This window comes from Choloepus didactylus, chromosome 1 (genome assembly GCF_015220235.1).
Source record: "Choloepus didactylus isolate mChoDid1 chromosome 1, mChoDid1.pri, whole genome shotgun sequence".
In the NCBI taxonomy this organism is placed as follows: domain Eukaryota; kingdom Metazoa; phylum Chordata; class Mammalia; order Pilosa; family Megalonychidae; genus Choloepus; species Choloepus didactylus.
Genome location: NC_051307.1, coordinates 79,198,964 through 79,224,210, shown reverse-complemented (window position 1 = coordinate 79,224,210; position 25,247 = coordinate 79,198,964). Strand labels below are relative to the sequence as shown.

General features: G+C 41.1%; 1 protein-coding gene across 2 annotated transcripts in view; it reads right to left on the bottom strand.

Annotated features, from left to right (window-relative positions):
- The window catches only part of SIDT1 (SID1 transmembrane family member 1), a 134,787-nt gene that overhangs the window by 7,334 nt on the left and 102,206 nt on the right, over positions 1–25,247 (bottom strand). Inside the window, exons 11-22 of one of the 2 annotated variants that reach the window (XM_037839207.1) lie at positions 23,364–23,435; positions 21,940–22,085; positions 21,140–21,213; positions 19,185–19,251; positions 17,682–17,755; positions 16,566–16,689; positions 16,242–16,359; positions 7,841–7,977; positions 6,636–6,744; positions 4,012–4,026; positions 2,901–2,977; positions 1,162–1,208 (exon numbers count right to left, since the gene is read on the bottom strand). In XM_037839207.1, coding sequence (XP_037695135.1) covers positions 1,162–1,208; positions 2,901–2,977; positions 4,012–4,026; positions 6,636–6,744; positions 7,841–7,977; positions 16,242–16,359; positions 16,566–16,689; positions 17,682–17,755; positions 19,185–19,251; positions 21,140–21,213; positions 21,940–22,085; positions 23,364–23,435 — 1,060 coding nt within the window. The remainder of the gene's footprint in view (positions 1–1,161; positions 1,209–2,900; positions 2,978–4,011; positions 4,027–6,635; positions 6,745–7,840; positions 7,978–16,241; positions 16,360–16,565; positions 16,690–17,681; positions 17,756–19,184; positions 19,252–21,139; positions 21,214–21,939; positions 22,086–23,363; positions 23,436–25,247) is intronic. The other variant, XM_037839281.1, reaches the window with a different exon arrangement.

Below are 25,247 nucleotides of genomic sequence, written 5' to 3'. Positions count from 1 at the left end.
GGGTGTTTCCATGGAGATGTGACCCCACCTGTTCAAGGTGGGTCCTTAATCCTTTGCTGGAGTCCTTTAAGAGAGCTCACAGAGAGAGAGAGAGAGAGAGAGAGAGAGAGAGAGAGAGAAAGAGAGAGAGAGCTTAGAGAAACTATGATGTGTAATCCAGAGTTTGCCCCTGGGAGAAGAAAGGAGGACACACAGTATTTAAGAGAAGCTAAGACAGAAGCCCAGAGACATTTTGGAGAAAGCCATGGAAACCAGAAGCTAAACCCGGGAGAGGTCCCGCAGATTCCAGCCACGTACCTTCCCATGTGACAGAGGAACCCCAGATACATGGGCCTTTCTTCAGAAGGTATCGTCCTGTTGATGCCTTAACTGGGACATTTTCATGGCCTTAGAACTGTCAATTTGTGAACTAATAAACCCGCATCATAAAAGCCAATCCATTTCTGGTATATTGCTTTTCGCCAGCTTTAGCAAACTGAAACAGGAACTTATTTACTTTTTTAAAAAGTGATCAATAAAACATTCCTCTCATTCAAATTTTTAAATTGACAATAGGTGCATAAAATAATTACAACTAGGAAAAATATACGTCTGTTATATAGTTCTGTTCTGAGGCCGTTTAAGGAAAAAAGGCCAAGGGGATGAGGAGAGAGAAGAGGAAGAAGGATGATAAAAGTGGAGTAGGAAAGAAAGAAATAGGAAAGCGACTGCTCACATACACAGACAAATACATTTAGTGAGAAAGAAATTTCTATGGAAAGAAATGCCTATAGAAGAGTCTTTTTGGAAAGTTGTACAAAAGAGTTTAAAACCATGTTGCATTTTGCAACTGTTGGCATGATCTATATGTATGTCTATAGCTAAGTATCTATATCTAAATCTATATCTATCCAAATAGATACAACAAGCTTTGTGGTTGTCTTGTTGAGCAAATGAACTCAGTGGATCAATACTTTAAGACAGGCCATTATTGGAAAAAGAGCTTCCTAGTGCTTTCTTTGCAGGAGAAAATGCACCTTTCATTCAATTCTCTAGGACAAGCACAGTCCTACCCTCTCCTTAATTTCAGATTTCTTTGTAAAAATGACAGCCAAGGAAAGCTAAAACACAGTGATAGAGATATTAATAAAGAGAAAAACCAGTTATTGTAAGACTACTTACAAGGACCAGTTAACCAGATTCCCAACGATAAGCAACACCATTCTATCCTGGGAAGGAGGAAAGAAACGTCCAATGAGAGGCTGCACATGCTGCTTTTTTTCACCTACCATAGGGGAAAACAATTGCCCTTGGTGAAAAAAATTTTCTATGGTTCTAAGACAGCTGTGCCTACTACGATGTGAACCTAATCCTCTAAAAGGACCAAATGGCAAGGCTTCTGGTGGCAAAAGGCAAGACCTCATCCCTGCAGAAGAAAACATGTCAGCAAAGCAGGACTCTGGCTGTTTTTTGCCCATGTTTAGGGGACTCGAGCAACTGGGACCTATTTCTCATGAGGAGGTTGGGGGTGGGTGCTAATTAGTTAGTAATTAAAAGAATTCTGCCCCAGGTTATATAACAGGAGGACTAGTTCCCTGGGATGTGTTACTTGGGTGGGCTCTATTGCAGCTCTCAGCACTTAATTCCTATTTCTATGGCTCCAAGAAGGCCTGGCAACAGCTGGGGCTCCTTTTGTCTCTGTAATGCTGTCTTAGCATTAAAGTCATGAGTGGTGAAGAAACTCTAGAGGAAAGCTTTATTTTTATGGGCAATTACTCTGATACAGACTTATTCACAGTTCATTCTTACTTTTTTGCATAACTACTTAAAACTTTTAGGTGCTGCCTGTCTATATTTTAATTTGCTGGGTCACTCATCTACAACTTAAAAGTTGAAATTCTCTTCGTGGATAATCTATCCGATTTGGAGAAAGTATCTTCATTTTTAAAAATGTTAATTGTCCATCATGTTTCACAGTGAGGATTGTGTTTTAACTTTCTAAATACAACTCCTAACAAGAGTTTTGATTTTCACTTGAATAAATCCCTCCAGCCTCAATTCTCTGAAATGTTAGCACTTATAGTGCCTGCCGGAGCTCTAGAGGGCTAAAAAAAATCCCACAGTACCTTTTGTGCAACCTTTCTGATTATAAACTATTAACAGGCACTTCTTGAAGTCCTGTGTGCCAGGCCCAAATAGTCTTACTAATTCTACAGACAGCGCTGTGCCATGGTTGGGGCAGTTTCAGGGGAGATGAGGAGCCTTTCCAAGGTCTCCGGCCAGCGAGCAAAGACAGACCTGGGAATAGGGCCCCCGTTCCTCTGCTCAATGTGTACCATGCTGAAAAGTATGAGGGGAAACTTTTAAAAGTGTATCTCAACCATAAGCCATAACTACAATTTAAAAAAAAAAATTCTTGCTCATTGTAAAAGTCAAACAATAGAAAAACGTACAATGTGGGAAGTGAAGCCAATGAGAGTTATCAGACGAGGTCAGGTCCTGGTTTGCCGGGACAGTCCTCCTGGTTTATGCCTGCTGACCAGGCATAATTTTTAATAGTGTCCCCTTTCACTTTCAAAAGTGTACCCGTTAGGGGAAAAAAATGCATACCTGTTTGGATGATTATTTATAGGGATGCCTGGTCTTGATCCTCTCCCACAATTGCCACTATCTGTTTTGTACATATTCATTTTTACCTCTTTACATACTAGCAAGTATTTCATTTACAAAAATGAGACTGTCTTAGTTTGTCTTTTATGAGGAAGAAGAAGGAAAAGCGGCATGCCTGCCCCCTGCTAACTGAACCGAGCCCCCTGGCCCTCTTGATTTGGGGAGCCTGGAGAGTCAGCCCCGAGCCCACTCCTCCTGCTGGTACTCTCCTTTCTGCGAGAAGGCCAAGGAACACAGGAGCATCCACCTACCATATACAGAGGCCGGCTGCACTGCTGCACACAGTCCGTGTAGAACACCATAGCGGCCCGCCGGAAAATTCCAAAATCTGCCAATGACACGATCACACAGTAAGAAGGCTTAGTCACAGACAGTACAAAATACTCTGATGCATCCCAAGCTTTGGTGGCGGCAGGAATGATAAAGTCTTCACCTCTTAAAATGGAGCTTTACTCCTAATAGGTAAGCAATACATATTTGTTTTAAAGCATAATGCCCACAGCTACCTGTCCTGTCATGGAAAGTGTGCCATATCCATGCATTACACGGCAGAAAGGCAAGCAAGGTGGACGCTAACATCAAGCACTCACAAAAATTATGGGTGGCTGGAAGACCCTTAGACTATCTCCCCTTTGTTTGCAGTTTACTCCGGTGGTGTTTCCTTTGTAGCAGAGATATTATGGGTCCCCCAACTCCACCTTAAAACATCTGCTGTCCCTAGAGGCTTGGAAATCTTAGCTTGCAAAAGTTCTAATCCATATTTCTCCATGTGGTTATACATTAGTAAGAACTGAACCAAGGAATACTGAGCTCTACCAAGTTTATTCAGAAAGCTTCAACCCATACTGAAACAATAATCAAAGGAGTGTAAGTTAAGACGGGGAAGAGAAAGACTGGGGAGATTTTTTTAAATGCATGGGGAGAATAATCTCAAATCCCTCAAAAGGATTTTGTGAAAAGTAGCAAGTGGATGTGTTACAATTGTTGTATGAACAGGGTCAGGGTCAAAGTGGGGCTGTCTTCCTGAGAGCATCCACACTGTAGACATCAGATGCAAGGCCAGGCTGCCCAAGGCAAGCATTTCAGCCAGTGGGAATCCCAGCTCTGTTGGGAATGAAAGCTGGGGAGAGAGGGAGGGGCAGCTAACGGGATGTTCTGTCCACACCCTGGCCTGGAAGAGGCACGCTGCAGACTGAGTTGGATGCACCCATGCTCTGAGCTTCTCTCTGTCCCCTTCCCACTGAGCCTGTCCAACCTGAAGGGAGAGGGGAGAAGTTCAGGGAGCTGGGCAGGCAGGACAACTGGGCAAGTCATTTGTTGAAAAAACAATCGATAGCCCTGGGAAGAGCAGCTGAACATTACCTGTGTCAGATACATCTGAATCAGTGGGAAGCAGAGTGAGAAAAAAAAAAAAAGAAAAGGTTTGTAAGAAGGTAGCCAAATGAGTAAACTGAAGAGTCATTTTATTTTTTCTTAAAGTAGATAATTTTAATTTTGTTTCCTGAGTATGAAAATAATGTTTGCTCATCAGAATACAGGATCCTTTCGGCTGTCTCAGAACATTCAGAAGTCTACTATTCTTTGAAGAATGAATCAAGACTTCTCTCTCACTGTCTACTTTTGCTTGGCACGTGCAACTCATAATCCACCGTTTCTCCTGGGTGATTCCTGCAGTCCTTTCCCAGGGCTCTGGTGGCGAGGGGAGAGGCTCGGCAGTGATCTGGGCAAGGAGTTCAGTGGTTTTCTGCCTCACTTGTGAGATGGGCCACCTTCACATGTCCACCTTTGCTTTCATGTGTAGCCTGAGGGCTGTTAGCCAAGAAAGCAAAGGCACTTATGCAATGGGCAGGGAGGTTAGCATGGCCTGAACCACTCCCCACAAATCCCACTTTCTGCCTTTGGTCTACATTTAGATACAGTCATTGTTATAATGAAATAGCAAGTTTTCTTTTGGACTCTGCTAAATCTGTAACCCCCTGGGCAGACTCCCTGAGTGCAGAAATTTAAAATATTCAGTTAAGCTATAGGCTGGCTGTCTTCAATTTGCCTCTCCAGATCCACTTGCCATGTTTCTCAATGCCACACCATGCCTGGGAGCTCACCTGTATGGACGTACTCTCCTTTCCCCTTGGATTTGGACAATGGGGAATTCAAGCAGGAGACTGAGGGATAGAGGAAGGAGAGTGAGCTCACAGTATTTATTTCCCTGGCACCCCTCCTGTGAGGTTGCTTCTGGCTGGCACTGTCTGTGAATGAAAGGTTTTTCCTTCTTTCAGGGTAACTTCCTCTTCATGACACTCCCTTTTTAAGTTTTGGTAACCACGTCTTCCCTGTCCTTTGGGCTTATGGATGCTTAAAGCTTCACTGTTTACTAACCCTGGGTTACTGCACTACTTCTTTGGTTCCTCTCTACCCTGCCCATACCTTTATAAATAGTCCCTTTGTAAATATGTCCTAAATCCTCCTTAATCTTTGCATGTGGCATTTCTTTTTCCTGTTGGGACCATGCAAAGCTATTACATGGTCATAATGCAGTATGTTAAATTCCTTTTTTTCAAAAGGTAAACTAATCTAGTATTGCAAAATTGCGTGGGGTAAAGGTGGTATAAATATATTAAAAACTATGTATTAGTTGTCATCACTATTACATATATCTGTATTCAAGTTGACTTTTCCAACTCTCAGAGAATCCAGAACAACAGTGGTACTGGTTACTTTCCTTTGAAAGCTGAGTTTGTATGATCTCACTCACCTTCAAGCCTGGAGAGTGGGGCTGGCCTAAGCGCCATACCAAATGTTTACAGAACTGGCTAATGTCGTTTCCACGGGGGCATGTGGGATTCACTGGCTACGTTAATGCTAAGGATAAGTAAACCTACTGGAGGGCCAAAATGGAAAAGTAAACAGCCAAAATGAGAACTTGTCTTATTCGGTCTAGTCTTAGAGTTTGTTTATGTAGAATCATCCTTAGACCTGGTCAGGAGGGGCCTCATATTTTAGGGGGTCTTCATACCCCACTGAGTGAGGCCATGTTCTGGAGTATTCTTCTGAGGAACTGAGAATTCTAAATTTGAACCTGGCCTTCTAAATTGTAATGAAAGTATATTATATGCACCAGGATGTTGGTTTTTAAAAAAGTAATTAATGTAATTAATAATTTTTAGTCTGCTTTAGAACTTTTAAATTTTTAGTCATATGGTATGTGGGCCTCCATTTGTACCCTTGCCTTGGGCACTGCAAAACTTAGGGGTGGACCTGTGTTTGTATACAATGATTTGTCTTAAAATATAAAAGGCTATTTACATCTGCATTCCCAGAACTTAAAATGGTTTGTGAAATTTCAATGTTCTAAAATCCTTGAACTGCTCCCATCTATGATGTCTGACCAGCAGCAAATGACAAGCTGATTTCTATAGGACGCTCAGTGCTCTCTGATAAGCTCACTGTAAGAGGGACTTCAGCAGTCGTCCTGCCTCTAATATTGGCAAGTTGATCTCACAAAGTTCCAGTCCTAGAATTTGGAAATAATATATAATTCATTCTTGATGACCATTTAGCATGGTTAGAGAAATGCTTCTTTTAAAGGCAAACTGAAAAAAACGTCTCTAGATGAATTAGTGGCATAATGATCATACCATTCTCCAAATGCACTTTCAAAAATTAGTGGATTGTCCAGTGTTTGGGACTGGGAGCTGGGAGTATGCCTCAGCTCTGGGGTGTGGCAAGTTTAGTTTTTCAGTTGAAAGTGGAACTAGTGGTAATAGCTTATTGCAAACCTGTAAGGGAGAGGAAGCTCTTAGAAAGAATATATGCTGTAAACATATTCAGTTAAGCACAGAATTCAGAGCATGTGTTCATGATGATCAGGAACATTTTCATTTAGGGTAAGTGAAGATGATGTCAGCTTTCTCAGGCAAAAAAAAAAAAAAAAAAAAAAAAAAAATCAGTGTATTTAATAGAATTTAGTAGAGAATAATAGGACTCACCTATCTTGAAACGACCCATGTAGTAGATTTGAGTACTGAGGGCCAGAGAAGCTAGAATATGGACTGCAGAGAAGATGACCCAGAACCACAAGTCATTTTTTCCAAACACCTGGGGATAAAGATGGAAGTTATTTTCACTTAGGGTGTTTCCCAGAGAACTCACTAAAATAGGCCTGTTTCTCATGTGTGCATAGAGAGTCGAAAACTGAGCTGTGTTGAGGCTTTGATTTTTCCCCTCCTCTAAACTCACAGTGATCTGGCTACACTGGGGCAGACAAAAGAATGATGACCTTCCTGAGGACTTTTGGTCAAAGTAAAATGGAAAAGGAGAGAAATAGGGGTGGCAGCCCAACAACAATGTCTCAAATTGGGGCTAATGCTTTTCAAATAACTGTGGACCACTGACATTTGTTGCCTATTCACATTTAGAAAGTTGCTTCTGTTCTTTGAAGCCAATCTCTCCAATCATCTCTATTCTAATCTCCCGAGAGTTGGGTCCTAGCTTTATATTAAAGGAGAGGGGAGTAGTTTTACAGAGACCTATTGCTTCATAGCATTATTCACAATGTGCAAAAGGTGGAAACAAGCCAAGTGTCCATAAACAGATGGAGAAACAAAATGTGGTATATATATATGATGAACTATTATTCAGCTGTAAAAAGGAATGGAGTTCTAATATGTGCTACAACATTGATGAATCTTGAAATCATTGAGTGAAATAAGACACACAAAAGGACAAATACATGATTCTACTTAAATAAAATATCTAAAATAAGCCAATTCATAGAGACAGAAAGTAGATTAGAGGTTACAGGGGCCACAGGGAGAGGGCCATGGGGAGTTATTGGTTAACAGGTACAGGGTTTCTGTTTGACGTGATAAAAATGTCTTGGTATAATGGATGGTGGCGATGGTAGCCTTATATTGTGAATGTAATTAATACCACTGAAGTGTACACTTAACAGTGATTAAAATGGGAAATTGTGAGTTATATATATATTACCAAAATAATTTTAAAATAAACTAGCTAAATAACTCAGTAAAAGTGTACCACGAATGGACCTATGGCGAGAGTGTGTCATGAACCAAGGACTGTGATGAATCCAAACTGTTCACTTGAGGTCCCAAAGACAAACAAACCCAAGAAAACCTCCCAAGGGGGCACTTTTCAGCAATGGGGCTGAAGGCCGCAGAGAGGGACGCACCACTCCGAGGACGGTGAGCGTGATGACCACAGCGAAGGAGGCGTAGGCGGAGTAGGCGCTGGCGTTGATGTCTGGGTGGCGCGTCTGGTAGAGCTTCAGCATGCAGAGGCCAGCAATCATGTACATGAAGGAGGTGTCTGGGGAGGCAGAGGGGGAGCCAAGGCAATCAGGAGTCAGGAGCAGGCCGAGGGAACGACACTTTCCAGATGTGTCTTCAGCCTCAGAGTATCCCTCCCTCATCTGCAGAGTTTTTGCTGCCCTCAGATTGCCATACCGACCTCTCACATGTCAGGCTCCCCAGGCACAGTCTCTAGGTAGACCCCACATACTCCACTTCTCATCTCCCCCAAGACAGATCTTAGTTCATGGGAGAAAATTATCTGATATGATAAATAACTGATAATCCCGGCTTGCAGGAGTCTTTGTATTTAAAAGCTTATGAACAACAACAACAGCAACAAGAAAACAATTCCTAATAGTGAAAGTTCAGTCAGTGGGATAATAAAAAGAGTCCTAGGTGGGTGTCCTCCCCATGCCCTAAGATAGAACTACACGGATTATTGCACATTTATAGCTTTATAAACTAGGGATGGGAAACAGCTAGAAATGAAATGCGGCAGAACTGCATTAAAATTATGGAAATGCAAATGAACAAACAAGACAGTAGCCCACAGTACTCAAATGTAGCCAAAAATTTTAACATTTACAAAAAAAAGTTAGTGATGATGTGGGAAATGAAAATTCTCACACAGCCAGTGGAAGTGGGAATTAACATGGTTACTAATAAAAGCAATTTGGTAGTGTTGGTAAAATCAGAAGATGCACAGACTAGGGTACTAAACTCTACTTCTAAGTATCCCATGTGTATTAATCAGCGTTCTCCAGAGAAGCAGAACCAAAAGGATACATATATCCATATAGACATATAGAGTTTATTTATTATTTATTTATTCTAGGAATTGACTTGTGACTGCATAGACTGGCAAGTCTGAATTCCGAATTCCGTAGGATAGGCTGCAAGTTGGGAACTCCGATGAAGATTTCAATGAGTTCCCCAGAAGAAGCTGGCTGGCTGAGGTGGAGATAGAAATTATACTTTCTGACTGTTGAAAGCATCAGTTCACCCTTTAAGGCCTTCATCTGATTGGATGAGACTTCTCTCACTGCTGAAGGTGAACTCCTCTGTTGATTGCAGATGTAATGAGCATGGATGCAATCAACTGACCAATGATTTAAATTTACAATATACTTTCACAGTAACAATCATGCCAGAGCTTGCTTGACAAAATAATTGAACCATAACTTTGCCAAGTTGACACATAAACTTAATTAACAATCATAGTCTGCCTATTGCCTACTTGGCACCCATATACATCTCCTTAAACCATATTTAATATCTAAATAAAAACAGTAATGGTTGTATTTTTGCCTAACATAATTCAACTGCCTTGCATACAACCAGAAATGCACTAACACTTTCCCCAGAAGAGGATGCAAGTCTTTGGCTAATATTGACTCTCAAACTTGATACCCTGTAACTAAAATGCTATTACATAAAGTTAATACAACTTATGTTACATGATAAGGGGATAAGATAGGGAAGAAAAATATATTTGCTTTATGTGTATATAGAAACATATCAATAATAAAACAAGGAAGGAATACTCATAACCATTATTGTCCTTGTTGCTGCAACTGGTCACGTGGTCCTATTTTGTATTTATAGCTACTTTCTTCCACTACCCATTCTATATTCCCTTTACCCTCAGGAAGCACCTCAGCTGGCTATGGTTCCCCTGGTGGGGTGACCCAAAACTTCATTCCTAAAGGGTCTTGGTCATTGATAGTCCTGCTTGGATTGGGTTTTCATTGACTTAATCATAGGGCATGGTAGTACTATGAGAAACTCTAAGGGATCTGCTGCATTCCATACAAACCCTTCTTTACCGCCATTGTGTAACTGCAGTACCATTTCCCCTTCACAGTCAGGATTAATCACTCCAGCCAGTACACTAATTCCCTTCTTTGCCTATTGGTGCAATATGAGGAACCCAAAGTGGCCAGGTGGCAGTCTTAACTTCCAGTTCAAAGGAATCATTGCTGTGTCTCCTGGTGGAAGTACTCCTCCTTTTGAAATTGAGGCTGTAGACCAGCAGAGCTTAAAGTTGCAGGGACAGGAAACAAAATTTTTTCTAGTGGGTCACTAGGGGTAATAGTGAGTGGTGCCACTCCTATTTTCACCCCATGATTCCTGAACCCATGAATCCTGGCTATGGGAGAAATAACATCATAGAGTGAATGTTGATTTAGAGAAATATGGCCTCCTGGAGAATGCTGTCCTAGCCCTGAAAGGTATTGCCACCCAAATGGCACCAAAATTGAGTCTTCCACAAGCCATTCCACTGTCCTATCAGTCAGCTGCTTCAGGATGAATGGGAAGATGGTAAGTCCAGTGAATTCCATGAGCATGTGTCCATTCCTGCACTTCATTTCCTGTGAAGTGGGTTCCTTAATCAGAAGAATGATGTGTGGAATGCCATGATGGTGGATAAGGCATTCTGTAAGTTAATGTTGGCAGAAGTACTGTGCATGGGGAAGGCAACTCTGTTTTCAAAGTATGTGTCTATTCCAAAAATAGCAAAAGTGCCCTTTCCATGATGGAAGTGATCCAGTGTCATCAACATGCTACAAGGTAGAAGGCAGATCACCTTGAGGAATAGTGCCATATTGAGGATTGAGCATATTGGGCACTCAGCAGTGACTGTAGCCAGTTTGGCCTTGCTGAGTGGAAGTCCATGTTGCTGAGCCCACGCATAACCTCCATCCCTACCACCATGGCCACTTTGTTTATGAGCCCACTGGACAGTGACAGGAGTGGCTGGGAAAAGAGACCAATTGGTATCCACAAAATGGGCCATCCTATCCAACTGATTATTAAAATCCTCCTCTGCTGAAGTCACACTCTGTTGATCATTTACATGGGATGCAAATACCTTCATGTTTAATGTTCACTCAGAAAGGTCTATCCACATTTCTCTCCACCAGGCCTCTTTATCACCAGTTTTCTAATCATGTTCCTTCAAGTCCCTGACTGTCCAGCCAAATCATTGTTCACAGCCCATGAATCAGTATACAAACACACCTCTGGCTATTTCTCCTTCCAAGAACAAAGAACTACCAGGTGCACTACTCAAAGTTCTGCCCACTGGGATGATTTCTCATCACTGCTGTTCTTCAGGGATTTTCCAGGAAGGGGCTGTAGTGCTGCAGTGGTTCATTTATAGATGATACCTGTATATCATGCAGAACCATCTGTAAATCAGGCTCAATTTTTCTCTTCTTCATTGTAGGGAACTCCCTAAGAGGCCAAAGCTGCAGGCTGGGAAAGGGAAGGTATTGTGGCAGGAACAGAGTCCATGGGCATTTGGGCCACTTCCTGTGTACTTTACTGTGCTTTGAGGGCCTGCTTGAGTCTGATCTACTTCCATTTAATGATGGAATGCAGCGGTGCATGATCCAACATTATGGTTTGGTGGGCCAGTCAGACAACACCCAGTTCACGATGGCTAACTCAGGTATCATAGTAACTTGATAGTCCATCATTAAGCATTCTGTCTCTACTGAGGCCCAGTAGCAGTCCAAAAGCTGTTTCTCAAAAAGAGAGACATTATCTGCAGAGTATGGCAGGGCTTTGCTCCAAATTCCAAGGGTCTATGCTATGATTCTCCTATGGAGGCCTGCCAAAGGACCCAAAGAGCATCTCTATTTGCCACTTAAACTTCCAGCACCATTGGATCTGCTGGCTCATATGGCCCAAGTGGCAGAACAGCTTACACAGAGACTGGACCCACTGCAGAGCCTCCTCTTTTCTGGTCCCCGCTCAAAACTGGCAGTGTTTTGGGCCACTTGGTAAATGAGCCAGAGCAGCATACCTAAATGAGGAATATGTTGCCTCCAAAATCCAAAGTGGCCTATTAGGTATTGTGCCTCTTTTTTGGCTGTAGGAGGAGTCAGATGCAACTGCTTATCCTTCACCTTAGAAGGGATATATTGACATACCATACACCACTGGAATACATACACCTAGAATTTCACTGAGGTGGCAGGGCTCTGAAATTTTGTTGGATTTATTTCCCACCCTCAGACGTGCAAGTAGTTGCTACTTCTTGCTCACCAGGTCCAAATGTTATAATGTCATCAGTATAACAAATCAGTATAATTTCTTGTGGAAGGGAAATGTGATCAAGGTCCCTGAGGACTATATTATGACATTGGGCTGGAGAGTTGATACACCGCTGAAGTATGACAGTGAAGGTGTATTGCTGGCCTTCTCAGCTGAAAGAAAACTGTTTGTTTGTGATGGTCTTTACTAACAGGTTTTGAGATAAAAGCATTTGTGAGCACCATAGTTGCATACCAGGTACCAAGGGATGTGCTGATTTGCTCAAGTAATGATACCACATCTAGAACAGCAGCTGTGATTGGAGTCACCATCTGGTTAAGCTTATGATAATCCACTGTCATCCTTCAAGATCCACTTTTTTTTTCCTGCACAGGCCATATAGTAGAGTTGAATGGGAATGTTGTGGGAATCACCACCTCTGCATCCTTGAAGTCCTTGATGATGGCACTAATTTCTGCAATCCCTCTAGGAAGGAGTATTACTTTTGGTTTATTGTTTTTGCTAGGTAGAGGCAGTTCTAGTGGCTTCCACTCAGCCCTTCCTACTATAATAGCCCTCACTGTACAAGTCAGGAAACCAATATGGGGTTTCTCACAGTCTCTGAATATGTCTGTAGCAGTTAGACATTCTGAAACTGGGGAAACAATCACAGAATGGGTTCAGGGACCCCCTGACCCACTGTGAGATGGACCTGAGCTAAAATTCCACTGATGGCTTGACCTCCATAAACCCCTACTCTGACAGGTGGATCACAGTGGAATTTTGGGTCTCCTGGAATTAACGTCAGTACACATATTCCCCTGATTTCTGCCTATACAAATTGGGAAAATCATGCAGTTCTATTGGAGTATAGTGTACCTCTTCATGAGTCATACTTGGTACCTCACCTTTTAGGGCCTGTTGGGACTTCAGTCTAGTTGTAGGTCTGGGAAGAAAAGAGGGGTGGTGGGTGTGGGTCATTAGAGGAACTGGCAATGTTTTGCAAACCAGTTACCTCAGGGAATTCCATTACAGTTTCATCTGGTGCAACATAGTTAATCTCTTCAGATTGAGGTGTGAGGGCTGTTTCCTCAGGAGAGGCAGTTACAGGTTTATCAGCACAGCAGGATTAATCTCTTCAGGTGTTCCTCAGGGCAGACTGGAGGTTAGGTGACTGAGTCCTCAGGGCAGACTGTTATGGGTTATCTGGAAAAGAAGACTCAGCCCATATGTCTCCATTCAATATTCAGGATTCTGTTTCATCCCAATCAATGCTCTTGCTTTAAAAGCAGACTCCTTGCTAGGATGGGAATTCAATTTACATTGTAATTCAGCCACTCATACAATGAAACTCTGGGTCTGGTTTTCAAATCTCAAATCTGCAGCTTTAAGAAATGAGTTTCTTTCAGTGCACAAATAGAAACTTTTGTGTCCTTTTTGCAGTAATGAGCATTTGGAATTTGAAGCCTTGAGCTCATCCCGGTCTTTAACAACTGTATCCAGCATATTTAGGAACAACTAGCCAACATCCTTATATTCTTTTAACTCCACAAACTCTGTTAAGGTTTGAGATACAGTATTGCTCAGAGCCTTGCCTTTAATTATCAGTAGCCAATGATGATATTTTGCATGTCTATTGCCAGTTCATGCCAGGGACTAGCAATGCCATCTTGGTCAGTGCCTTTTTATCTAATCAGGTTAGAGCACTAATTCCAAGAACCCCCAAACCAACTCAGAAATCTCATCCCTAAGATTCTGTTTCTCAAGAACCATTCCTGGTACCAAAATCTGTGTCAGTAAGATTTCTCCAGAGTAATGGAACCGACAGTATGAGATTTATTATAGGAATTGGCTCATGTTACCACAGGAATTGGCAAATCCAAATTCCTTAGTGTAGGTCCCAAGGTGGAAACTTTGATGAAGGTTTTGATGAATTCCCCAGGAGAAGCTGGCTGGCTGAGGTAGAGATAGAAATTCTTCTGACTGCTGAAACCATCAGTTTTCTCTTTAAGGCCTTCAACTGATTGGATAGACTTCTCTTATTGCTATAGGCAAGCTCCTTTGTTGACTGAAGATGTAATGAGCCATAGATGCAATCAACTGATTAATGATTTAAATCCATGAAGTGTCCTCACAGTAACAGGCCAGAGCTTGCTTGACCAAACAACCGGACACCATAACCTAGCAAAGTTGACATATGAACTTAACCATCACACCATGGAACCTCTCTTACATGTGCATAAAGAGATATAGACAAGATATTTTTTGCAGCATTGTGTGTAAATAGCAAACAATTGGCAACATCTAAATGTTGTTCGGTAGAGGAATTGATAAATGTGGCACATTTTTATTATAGGATATGGCAGTCTTTAAAAATGAATGATCAAGTTTAAATACTTAAGTATATCTTGATTCAACATTGATAATTTTTGAACACATTGTGGAATGAAGAAAGCATGTTGTAGAACATAGTGTGATGATTAATACTAATTGACTACATATGTAGTAAAAATATAAAGACAGACTAGAAGGATAAATAGCAAATGAATCATAGTTGTTGCTTCTGGGGAAAGAGGAAGAGAAATAAGTTTGGGAAACAGTTCAAAATAGGATGTCAACTTGACCACAGTGTTTTATTTCTTAAAAGGTAAGGCACATGTAAAAAAATGTTTGTTCATTCTGGGGATGAGATTATATCGTCATCTGTACTTTTCTCTGTTAAAAGTGTCTTCTAATTTAAAAAAATTAAATGTAACCAAGAATTTCTGTGATGTTCTGGGTTAATAGAGCACAGACATAGACATGACCATTAAAAAAAAAAAAAATCCTTATCCTTAGTACCTGAAATTGTTGAAGTTAACCAAGTAGACTTGATCTTTGATGACTGTATAATTATATGGCTTTTATCTTGTGATCATGTGATTGTAGAAACCTTGTGACTGATACCCTCTTTAACCCGTGTATGGTTCAATGACTAATAAAATAAAGGCATGCATGGGAAAAAAATTAACAATAAAATTAATTGAAACATATATAAAAAAGTGAACCTTACAAACATAATACTTTACAGACAAAACAATTCCCAAAGTTGATTCCATTTATATAATGTTCAAAAATAGGCAAAGCTAAACTACTGTGTATCATTTAGGGATGCATACCTTTGTAGAGCAAAAGGAGGTTGGGACCAGAAATAGATACAAAGGAGGCTTCTAGGGTGTCAGCAATGTTGTATCCTTGACAGGTGTTTGCTCTGTAACTATTTGTTAAATTATACTTTGCAAATTGCTCTATACTTATCCTTATCCTTGGGTGTGCAGGACATTGGTAATTGCCTACCCTCATCAGTTCTTCCCTTCCTCCTTTTTAATAGCATCTCCATGTTAATTCGTCTACCCCCCACCTCCCTCTCGTAAAGGCACACCCAGCCCATTTGCTTCAGGAAAGCTAACTCCATCCCTGGCTCCAGGGATGGGTCTCTTTGGTCTAAAGGTAATCCTTTGCTACCATGATTGCTCTATGATGCAGGCCTGCGTTAGCAAGCACATTGGGAATATTTCAGGAAAGGGCTTGTGACTGTTTAGTTACATGGGGGTTTCTGGGAAAGAATTTTCCTTGTTCTTAAAAAAGGGATCCTGGAAGCTAGCTTTCCTCCTTCTCTGGATATTGTGGGGTGCAGATATGAAGCCAACACCTGCTACAACTACTTTTGCCACCAAGAGGAAAGATAGGATGAGAATAAAACCAACATACAGGGTGGCACAACCAAAAGGACTACAGAGAAATGGAACCAGGGCCACGAGATTAAGCCAGCTGCAAGTCCTGTCTCCTCCTGGACTTTCAGATGGCGTGCTAATAAATGTCATTATTATTTAATACAATCTCAGTTGGGTTTTCCATTCACTTCCTCCCAGAGCAATCTATTTGCTAAATTAAGCCAAGTTACACCAAGGGACCTTTCGAGATGTCTGTTGGTGCATTCTGTCTGACGTGCTGCCCCACATTTAGCTCACTACCAGTAATGAGATCTAGCTTTGGAGTCAACATCCTAATCCAAAAGGTGTTCACAGAGGAAAGTGTTACATCATGTGGAAATGATGGTCTATGGAGAGTTGCCCTCAATTACTTCACCACACACGAAAAGCTATTTAATTCTTGTAAGCATGACTGGCATGTTTGGGAAGGTCCCAGGGTATTACTGCTATAACTCAAATCTGTATCGCTGACATACATTCTAATTACCAAATTGGAAGTTGGAGTAATTAGGGCAGACGTGGTAACAAGCACTGAGCACGCCTTCCATCATCAACGCAATGCCCATAGCATAGAAGAGACCAAAGTGTTTGGGAATCCCGTACTCCTGAAAAGGGAGAAAGGCTGGTCAGCAGAAGGATACTCATTGGTGACATATTCAGAGCATCTGGAAGCTTTTGGCCTCATGGGGTTCATTACACCCCAATATATCATCAGAGCATCAAGCCAGATGACCCTCCCCTTTGCAGACCCTGTTTGGAACCATAATCCTTCCCAGCTTCCTACCTCCAATTTACCCTGCCCTCTCCTCACCATAGCAAAGATGTCTTTGGCTTCCAGGGCCCTTCGATGGAGGATGTCCCGCCGCAAAACTATCAGCAGGAAGAGGAAGCCTAGAAGCACGTGTCCCACGTTACTAAGAATGTTGTTGAAGGCACTATAGGAATGATGGAGAAACCACGAGGGAGATAAGACAATCAAAAGGGATTCAGAAGAGGAATGAATGCACAAGTGAGCAAGTGAATGAATGAATTCAGCTTTCAGTGTTTTCCATCTTTTCGTAAGATTTCAGGACTGGAAAATCAGAAATCATCTTGAATCCAATCCCTTTATTTAAGGATGCTTAGCTTGGGATAGAATGTCTGTTTTCCTCAGGGATGCCTGCTTAGTTTTCCTAACACCCACCCCAATCCTCTCTTGTCCCCTTGGTACTGGTATGGTATGAATACAAAGATGGGCTGCTTGGCCAAGTGTTTCAGCTACCCTGTGAGGGTGAATTCTGATGGATAGGACCCATGTTATGGGTCAGTATTCAGTTCTATAGCAGAGATTTCAGGATATGTGTAAGCGAATCACCGCCAGTAGCTTTATTTTGGGAAACTGAGGCAGATTCAGTTTTGGAGTTAGATGCAAGGCTCCCACTCCTGGGCTAATGCTCATTTTACTCCTCCCTGACAAGGCCGTGTTCTAGAGGGTAGGGACTGGCCTCGGAGGAAGCACTAGCAGCTGAGGGGCCTTACCTTTCTAAGCCCAAGCATCTTTATCTAAAAATGGGGTAATAATAATAATGTCAATCCCATGAGTTTGCTTAACGGATTGAATGAGACAGTGTACTGCCAGTTCATGCCCATAGACGGGTGGCATCCCAGCTAGGGAACTGACATTTTCCTAAAAACATCACTTGTCATCTTCTGAGCAGGTTAATCTTAGCAATGTTTCCTGAGGCCCTGTTACAGAACGGAGAGAAGCATGTCCGGTCTCATCTTCTTGATTTAATTCCACTCTACTCTTCACTGGGTTAGTTTCACATAGGGTTTTTTGTTTGTTTGTTTGTTTTTGTTTTTTAGTATTTTTAAAACACTGAAATCACAGCATTAAACAGAAAGGAACATCTAAATGCCTCATGGGCAACCACAGGACCGGGCTTACCTCAGGACACCCAAGGGGCGAGCACAGAGAAAGTTGTAGTAGCAGATGTCCTGGTTTCCAGTGACATTTACCACCTGCAAAATCAAGAGTGGGAAGGGAAATGCTGAGTTTCTAAGTGCTCCGAGCCCAGTCTGAGATCATAAAGAGCAGACCCTATTTGCAGTGATGTGCTGGTGGTGATTACTGTGTAACCAGCACTCCTTCTCAGCAGGGGCTGGACCATTATCTATCTGCCACCTTTACAAAGTATAGGCACATTTACCATCTTTGAACTGAAATATTCTATGTGCCCTTCCATTATGTGGCCTCAAGGTGGAATTGAACCAAGTGTGCTTCCTTTATTATAATAAAGGGAGTACAAAAGGAGGCTAACATTGGAATTGCCTTTTAAGACTATCATGCTGTGTCCTATTTCCTAGGTTAATGCTGGGGAATATGAAGCTGTCCCATCCTCTGGGTTGAAATGTGAATGACAGGGAGGTAGCAACAAGGATATCTGTGTTCAGTTTTCCATATTTATCATCATCTCCATCATTAAGAACCTTCTCAGACCACAGCACAACTTAAGCAGCTGTATCTTCCGATATGGCCCCAAAGTATTCAGAGAATATTTAAATTATAAGCAGTAGTGCTCAAACCTTATAAAGTCCTTGACCTAATCATTTAAAAAGTATGAAATTGGCTAAATATTTTTAAGCCAGTGTTTCTCAAAATTGGCTGCACATTAGAAACAATCAGGCATTTTAAAAAATACTAATGCCTGAGTCCACTCCCAGAGCCTCTGATTTAATTGGTATGGGGAGCTGGAATTTTTAAAAGTTCTCCAGGTGATTTTAATGAGAAACAAAGTTTGCGAGTCACTGCATTAGAAATGGCTTCAGCCTCATCGTTTTCTAACTGGGCTTTCTCATGTATAACAAATTCTAAAGAAAGCCAATTAAGTGACCTGGACCCTCGGGTTCTGTAAAGGACCAAAGGGGATTCTCAAGCTGTTATTATTATTATTTGTGTGTGTTTGTTTTCTTTATCTTTGTTTTAATTTTATATTTTCTTTTTATTTTAATATTTTGTTAGTTTTGTGAAACTTTTTAATCTTACAAAAAATATTTACCTTCAATGAGATGGCACAGGCTAAATTAAATTTCAGGTTTCTTTGTTTGGTCTGGAACTCTATTAACTCAATCATTATCCCATGATGACCAGAAGCTCAGACTGGTAATAACAGATGCAGCTGATTGATACTATGACTAAATAAGTGCAAGGTAATCATTTCAGATCGGTAGACAAAACAATATAAGAGTTCCCAGGATCCTTTGTGATAAGACAATTGGGAAGTAGATTTAAATGTCAGTCAAAGATGAAGCAATGGAAAAATCTACTTGGAACCCAAATAAGAAATACATTTTTGAAATGATCCCAAATGATGCCTTTCTCTGTTAGTCACAGCAAAGCTCTTTCCCTGCAGTATGGAAGCTGGAATTCTGGGGTTTGGGCAGCACATACGGTCTGGTAGGTGATGACCAGCTGGATCACAGGCAGTGCATAAAACACAGCGATGGTGATGATGTTCCTGTGCAAGCAGAAAGAACTGGAAATAGTTACTTCCAAACTGACAATTGAAATTTTGCTCAATTTTCTTCAAAGACTGCTTCTATACTTCAACTCCACAGTTAACCCACAAAAGTAATTAGGAACTGATTATGCAGTTTCTGTTTATCCTGCCTTCTCCCCCTCTCTCACATTTGGGCATTTTGTAAATATACCAATACCTTGTCTAGAGGGAGGATAGGGAAGTAAAGAAAAAGTCCCTTTGGTTACTATTAGTTTGGTTGCAAAGGAGAACACTGAAACACTGATTGAGATGATGTCTTTAAAGGTCAATGATTGGCACCCAACAAATATTCTTTTCTTTTCTCATCATACAACCATCTGTAAAACGAGGTAAATAATACCTGCCCTGGTTTAACCAAATTATTACTGAAGGCCCATCTCTTTAGCATGCTGTTATTTAAAAATGAGCAGAGTACTAGTAATGGGTGGATAGATGATGGGGCAGGGTGCGGATCTCTTATGTATTTCTTAGTTTCAAAATTACAGTCCCACTATGAAGTTCCATGTGGTCCCCATTGTCCCTTGTTTCCCTCTAATATCCGTAGCCAAGTCAAAGGGCATCCTTTAAGAGACAAGAATGAAAGGAACTGTCAAAAGAGGATACCACTCAGCTGGGAGTTTCTGAGAGGAGGAAGGGATCCTTGCCATATAGCCCATCCTTTGGCTTGCAGGGAGGAGGCTGTGTCCATGTGTCTGATCATCACAGGTCTATTTGTCATTGGCTGGGAGCATCATCTTCTCTCAGGGTAGTTCTCAGCTACCCTGAGATGCTCCAGCCACCCAGTCCTTGAAATCGCTTGGGCCTCCCAAGAGCAAAGCCTGGGTAAGAAGGGAAATGGCCCCAGTTTACTGTGACTCATGGAAGGTAGTACTATACAATATCTTTGGGTATTGATGTTATTATTACATCACCATTCTTAGAGACGATTTATTGTGCTCCCTAAGCAGATGGGATTCTAACACTATTCTTACTTTTTACTCTGTATTTTTAAATTTTAGGGCTGGTTCCTTTTTTTTTAATATTCATTTTATTGAGATATATTCACAAACCATGCAGTCATACAAAACAAATCATACATTCGATTGTTCACAGTATCATTACATAGTTGTGCATTCATCACCAAAGTGAATCCCTGACACCTTTATTACCACATGCACAAAAATAATAATAATTAAAGTGAAAAAGAGCAATTAAAGTAAAAAAGAACACTGGGTGCCTTTGTTTGTTTATTCATTTTCCTTCCCCCATTTTTCTACTCATCCATCCATAAACTAGACAAAGGGGAGTGTGGTCCTTATGGCTTTCCCAATCCCATTGTCACCCCTCATAAGCTACATTTTTATACAATCGTCTTCAAGATTCATGGGTTCTGGGTTGCAGTTTGATAGTTTCAGGTATCTACCACCAGCTACCCCAATTCATTAGAACCTAAAAAGGGTTGTCTAAAGTGTGCATAAGAGTGCCCACCAGAGTGACCTCTCGGCTCCTTTTGGAATCTCTCTGCCACTGAAGCTTATTTCGTATCCTTTCATTTCCTCCTTTTGGTCAAGAAAATGTTCTCCATCCCACAATGCCGGCTCTACATTTCTCCCCAGGAGTCATATTCCACGTTGCCAGGGAGATTCACTCCCCTGGGTGTCTGATCCCACGTAGAGGGGAGGGGCTGGTTGCTTTTTAAGTTTGTCTTGTTTGTCCTATGGAATGTGGCCTGGATCCTCGAAACACCTGTGCTTATGCTCATTAAACACTGAAAACTTGTGACATAGGTGTGTGCCTTTTACAAAGGAAACTTTAATTTTACTTAGGGATTCACCAGTCCTTAAGGTTCTACCAGTGACGTACTCACCAAAAATAAATCTTGTATTTTTTGCTGACAATTCTTCGGTCTTTTCTGGACAGGTCTGATAGGTAGAGGAACATCTGGGATGCCAAAGAGAAAGGGAATATAAAACTGTACTCTCTTTTGCACAAGATACAAAGGAGAGCTTTACACATTTCAATTTAATCCTAGTCTAAGGATTAAAATTATTTAATGAGACTTTTCTTTTAGTTTTGCTTTTTCTCAGGATATGTTAATAAAGCCTAGTGTTTTCCTTGGCATATTAAGGATTAGCCAATATGGAAGACCTATTGGGTATCCTGAATACTTCCTACATCTCAAGAATTGATTTCCCAGTTTCAAAGCTGTCCATTATATTGTTTTTGAATGACATAGAGTTGAGCTGTGCAATTCATCTTCATATCCCTTATAGGATACACCATAATACAATAAATATATGCAGAAAGAAATGAGCTTTACTCCTGAAGGATGATATGTACAGAAACAGAGAGCTTTGCCAGATATTCCCCTCAAATTAATCTCTTCTTCCATCTGGTTAGATCTTTTACCCCTCATTGTCCACAGTAAGACTCTGAGACTGTTCTAATGCTCAGTTCTTTTCATGCTCTCATTTTCTTCATCTTTCTGACCTCCAGAGAGAAGTGTTAATTAAAAAGTTATGCAATAGTCTGTAGTTATGCTTTTTCTAAGCCTTCTGGGAAATTTAACTTCCCCTGAAGGAAAGAAAAAGAAAGGAAACTTTGCCGAAATTGTATTCTACTGCCAAACTGTTGCCCTCTCAAAGAGTTTGGGCCTGGCAGAGGTACCTTAGTTCGGATGATGTTTTTATCACTCTCAATATCTGGCATGGTGTCAAAATCGCTCTCCTCCACCGAGCTGTCGGTATCTGACTGGCATGGCTGCCCGCCGTCTGAGGAAGACATCTGCCTGCCAGGACTGGAGCCTGACTCATCTGAAATAGAGAGAGCTCACCTGCCTTCAAAAGCCAAGAGGAGCCTGTGGAACCCATTCCTCTGCAAAAAGCACAGTGTTGATCTGTTCTTGAAAATATTGTGTGGGTCAAAACTAACTTCTTATTCATGAGACTTGCTCGCTCTTTCAATTCCTCCTCAATGGACTTTTAATTTTCCTCTTTTCCTATTTTTATTTTTAACTTGCCTATCTCTAGAGCTGAATATAGGAGCATCTGTTACCTATTTCAATGCAAAAATGATATTGTGCTTATATTTGATGTTTCATATTTTAAATATGAACATAAATACATAAATGTACACATGCACATAGTTATGTATAGCGTCTACCACATATATGTGTAAGCTCACACATATACAACAGCTATACATTTCTCATGGATAACGTATTTGTACACAGAAATCCCCACATGCCGTGTCTACAATTATATAATGAAAACAACATTCTCAGGAAGAAGAATCCTTCTGTTCCCATGAATGTTTCCCAGGCAGATGGGACTTTGTGCAGTGTGATGAGCTTCCCTTCTGCTTTATTTCTTCTGTTCAGATGGTTTTTAAAAAATCCTGTTCCTACAGAGCCAGAAATAACTAGCCTGCCCTAAGCCCACATGCTTCTCAAAGTATTGGAATAATAGGGCAGGAATACAGGATTCCCAGTTCCTTTATACTGATATTCTAAGGAGCACCATTCTTAGGTGCATAAGCGCCATGAATGCACTCCTACCCTAATAAGGCAGGGATAGGGATTCTGTTTCTTTCAGGTCACTAATGAGCCCTGGGGGTTGCTGTGTGAATGGCAGGTTCAATTATGAAGTTAGCCAAAATGAAGGATTGTGGGCTATAGCCATGGTCACCTGCAGCACGGCCTTAGTCTTCTGATCACCCTTACTCCACTGAAACCTGGGAATGAAATAATTGATCAATAGACTCCCTGACATCAGACTCGCACATCTTTCATGCCCTAAATTCAGGCTGTGTATGAGGAAGTTCCCACTGGGGCCCTGGCAGTTGATGGCCACTATTGTAGAGAACACTGCTCAAGGGTGGGTAGCAGCCCCAAGAAACAGAACAATAGAACCAGAGAAAGTTAGAGCTGGAAAGAAGCATCAAGATCATCCAGCCAACTCATAAATAAAAACAATCTCATATGATGGCTGCTTTGCCCACAATCACAGTTATTAGTGGCTGGAGAGCCCCTTGTTTCCTATTCTCTGGAGAACTAGGCAATTCTTCCATGAATGACTCATAATAAGAAATACCTATTGCCCCATAATTGCTCCCTTCTGGTGTGCTGGCTGCAATGGGATGTGACACCGTCATATTTCCAGAGCCTGTTAAAAAAAAACAAAGAGGCAAACACTGTACATCCAGTTGCTAAAACGAAACAACACTAAAGTAAGCAACTTGAATCACCAGGCCACAATATTATAAGTTTATTTTTCTTTTTACTCTCATACAGGAGTCATAAAACCAGGGTATGCAGGACCAATGCAGCCTGCCACGTAGTTTTGTACAGCCCTTGAACAAAGAATGCTTGTTACACTTTGAAATAGTTGGAAAAAATCAAAGGAAGAAAAATTGTTCATGACAGGAGAAAACTGTATGAAATTCAAACTTCTGAATCCATATGTGAAGTTTTATTGGAACATAAATGTGGTCTATGGCTGCTTTCGTGCTACGATGGAAGAGTTGAGTAGTTGTGACAGACACTGGGTGGCAAAACCTATAATATTTACCATCTGGCCTTTTACAGAAAATATTTGCTGATTCCTGCTTCCAGCATTGCAGAATCATGAGACTGTAGGAAGCAGGTCCCTGAATCTGAATCGCTGTGACAAAGGCCACTGCTGAGCAGAAACATCAGAAATAAACTTCTATTATATGAAGCCAAGGTAATTTGGAGGCTGGTTTGTTACAGCATTTAGCAGTACTCTAAGTACAGGCATGAAGCCCAGACAGGAAGAAAGTTACTGTACTAACTGGAGCAATAAATGATGACAATGTAAACTAAGAGTGTGGAAGAAAGTGGATTATTTTGAGGGATATTTAGGAGGTAGAATCTGTTGTCAACTGGCTGTTGGCAGTAAGAGAAAAATAAACTCTAGGATAATGCTTCTCAAATTTTTCTAATGAAGTCCTCCTAATCCGTAGGGTAACAATCCGGGGGTGTCATCTGGAGCCACCCCACCTGAAGCATCAGGGGCAAAGATTTCCCAGTCTTCTCACTGGTTACTAGGCAGGATGATATCCCATCAAGTCTATCTTTTCCTGAAAATCCAAAAGAACTGAACAAAGAGCAGAAATAGCACAATAAGCCCATCTCTAGGTTATTTCTCTGACTCTTAGTGCCACCATATTTCTAGAAACCACATTCATCTGTGGAAATGCATTAGGACATTTTTTTCCCTTGAGCTTTATCAAGAATCTGGTATACTTCCAGGCTGGTGAGAATTTCAATAAAGGACCTTTCTCCTGAGAGATGAGATTGCTTGTATCACAACAGACAAAAAAAAGAGTCTGTGAATTAAGTGGTCAGTGTCTTAAGACTGCAGGGAAATCTAATTTCAGTGAAGAAAAACAATTGAGGATATTTTATAATGTTCTCACTATAGATATATAATTCAGTTTCTTCATTGAAAATAGAGTTTGTTATAGTTTACATTAATGCTACGTTGGGTATCACATGGAGAACTAAAAGCATAATTCATAGTTTGTCACGTAATTCATAGTTTGTCACAGTCCACTCTCTTCATCCAGCTCTCAAACTTCATTTTCATTGGCGGTGAGCAGTAAAAACATTCATAGCTTTATGAGCCCACTTTGTAGGCTTTATCATGTTTTTACCATACCCATTCATTTCCTCCATGAAGAAAAATCATTAAATCCTAAATGCAAAACATCTAACTAGATTACAAGAGAATGATTTGGATGGCTTTGGACTCAATTTCCTTCTTTCTTTTAGCAGCCTAGCTATGTGTTGGCTTGGCAGGCAGCAAGGCCTTTGCTGATGCAACATTCCTGGCAGGCAGGGCTATTCCCAGGGCCCTCGGAATACAGATCTTAGACCTTGGAATTCAGACCTTGGAGCCTGGGATGGAGACCTCACCCTTGGAATGCACACTCCCTCACTTTGTTCTTGGACT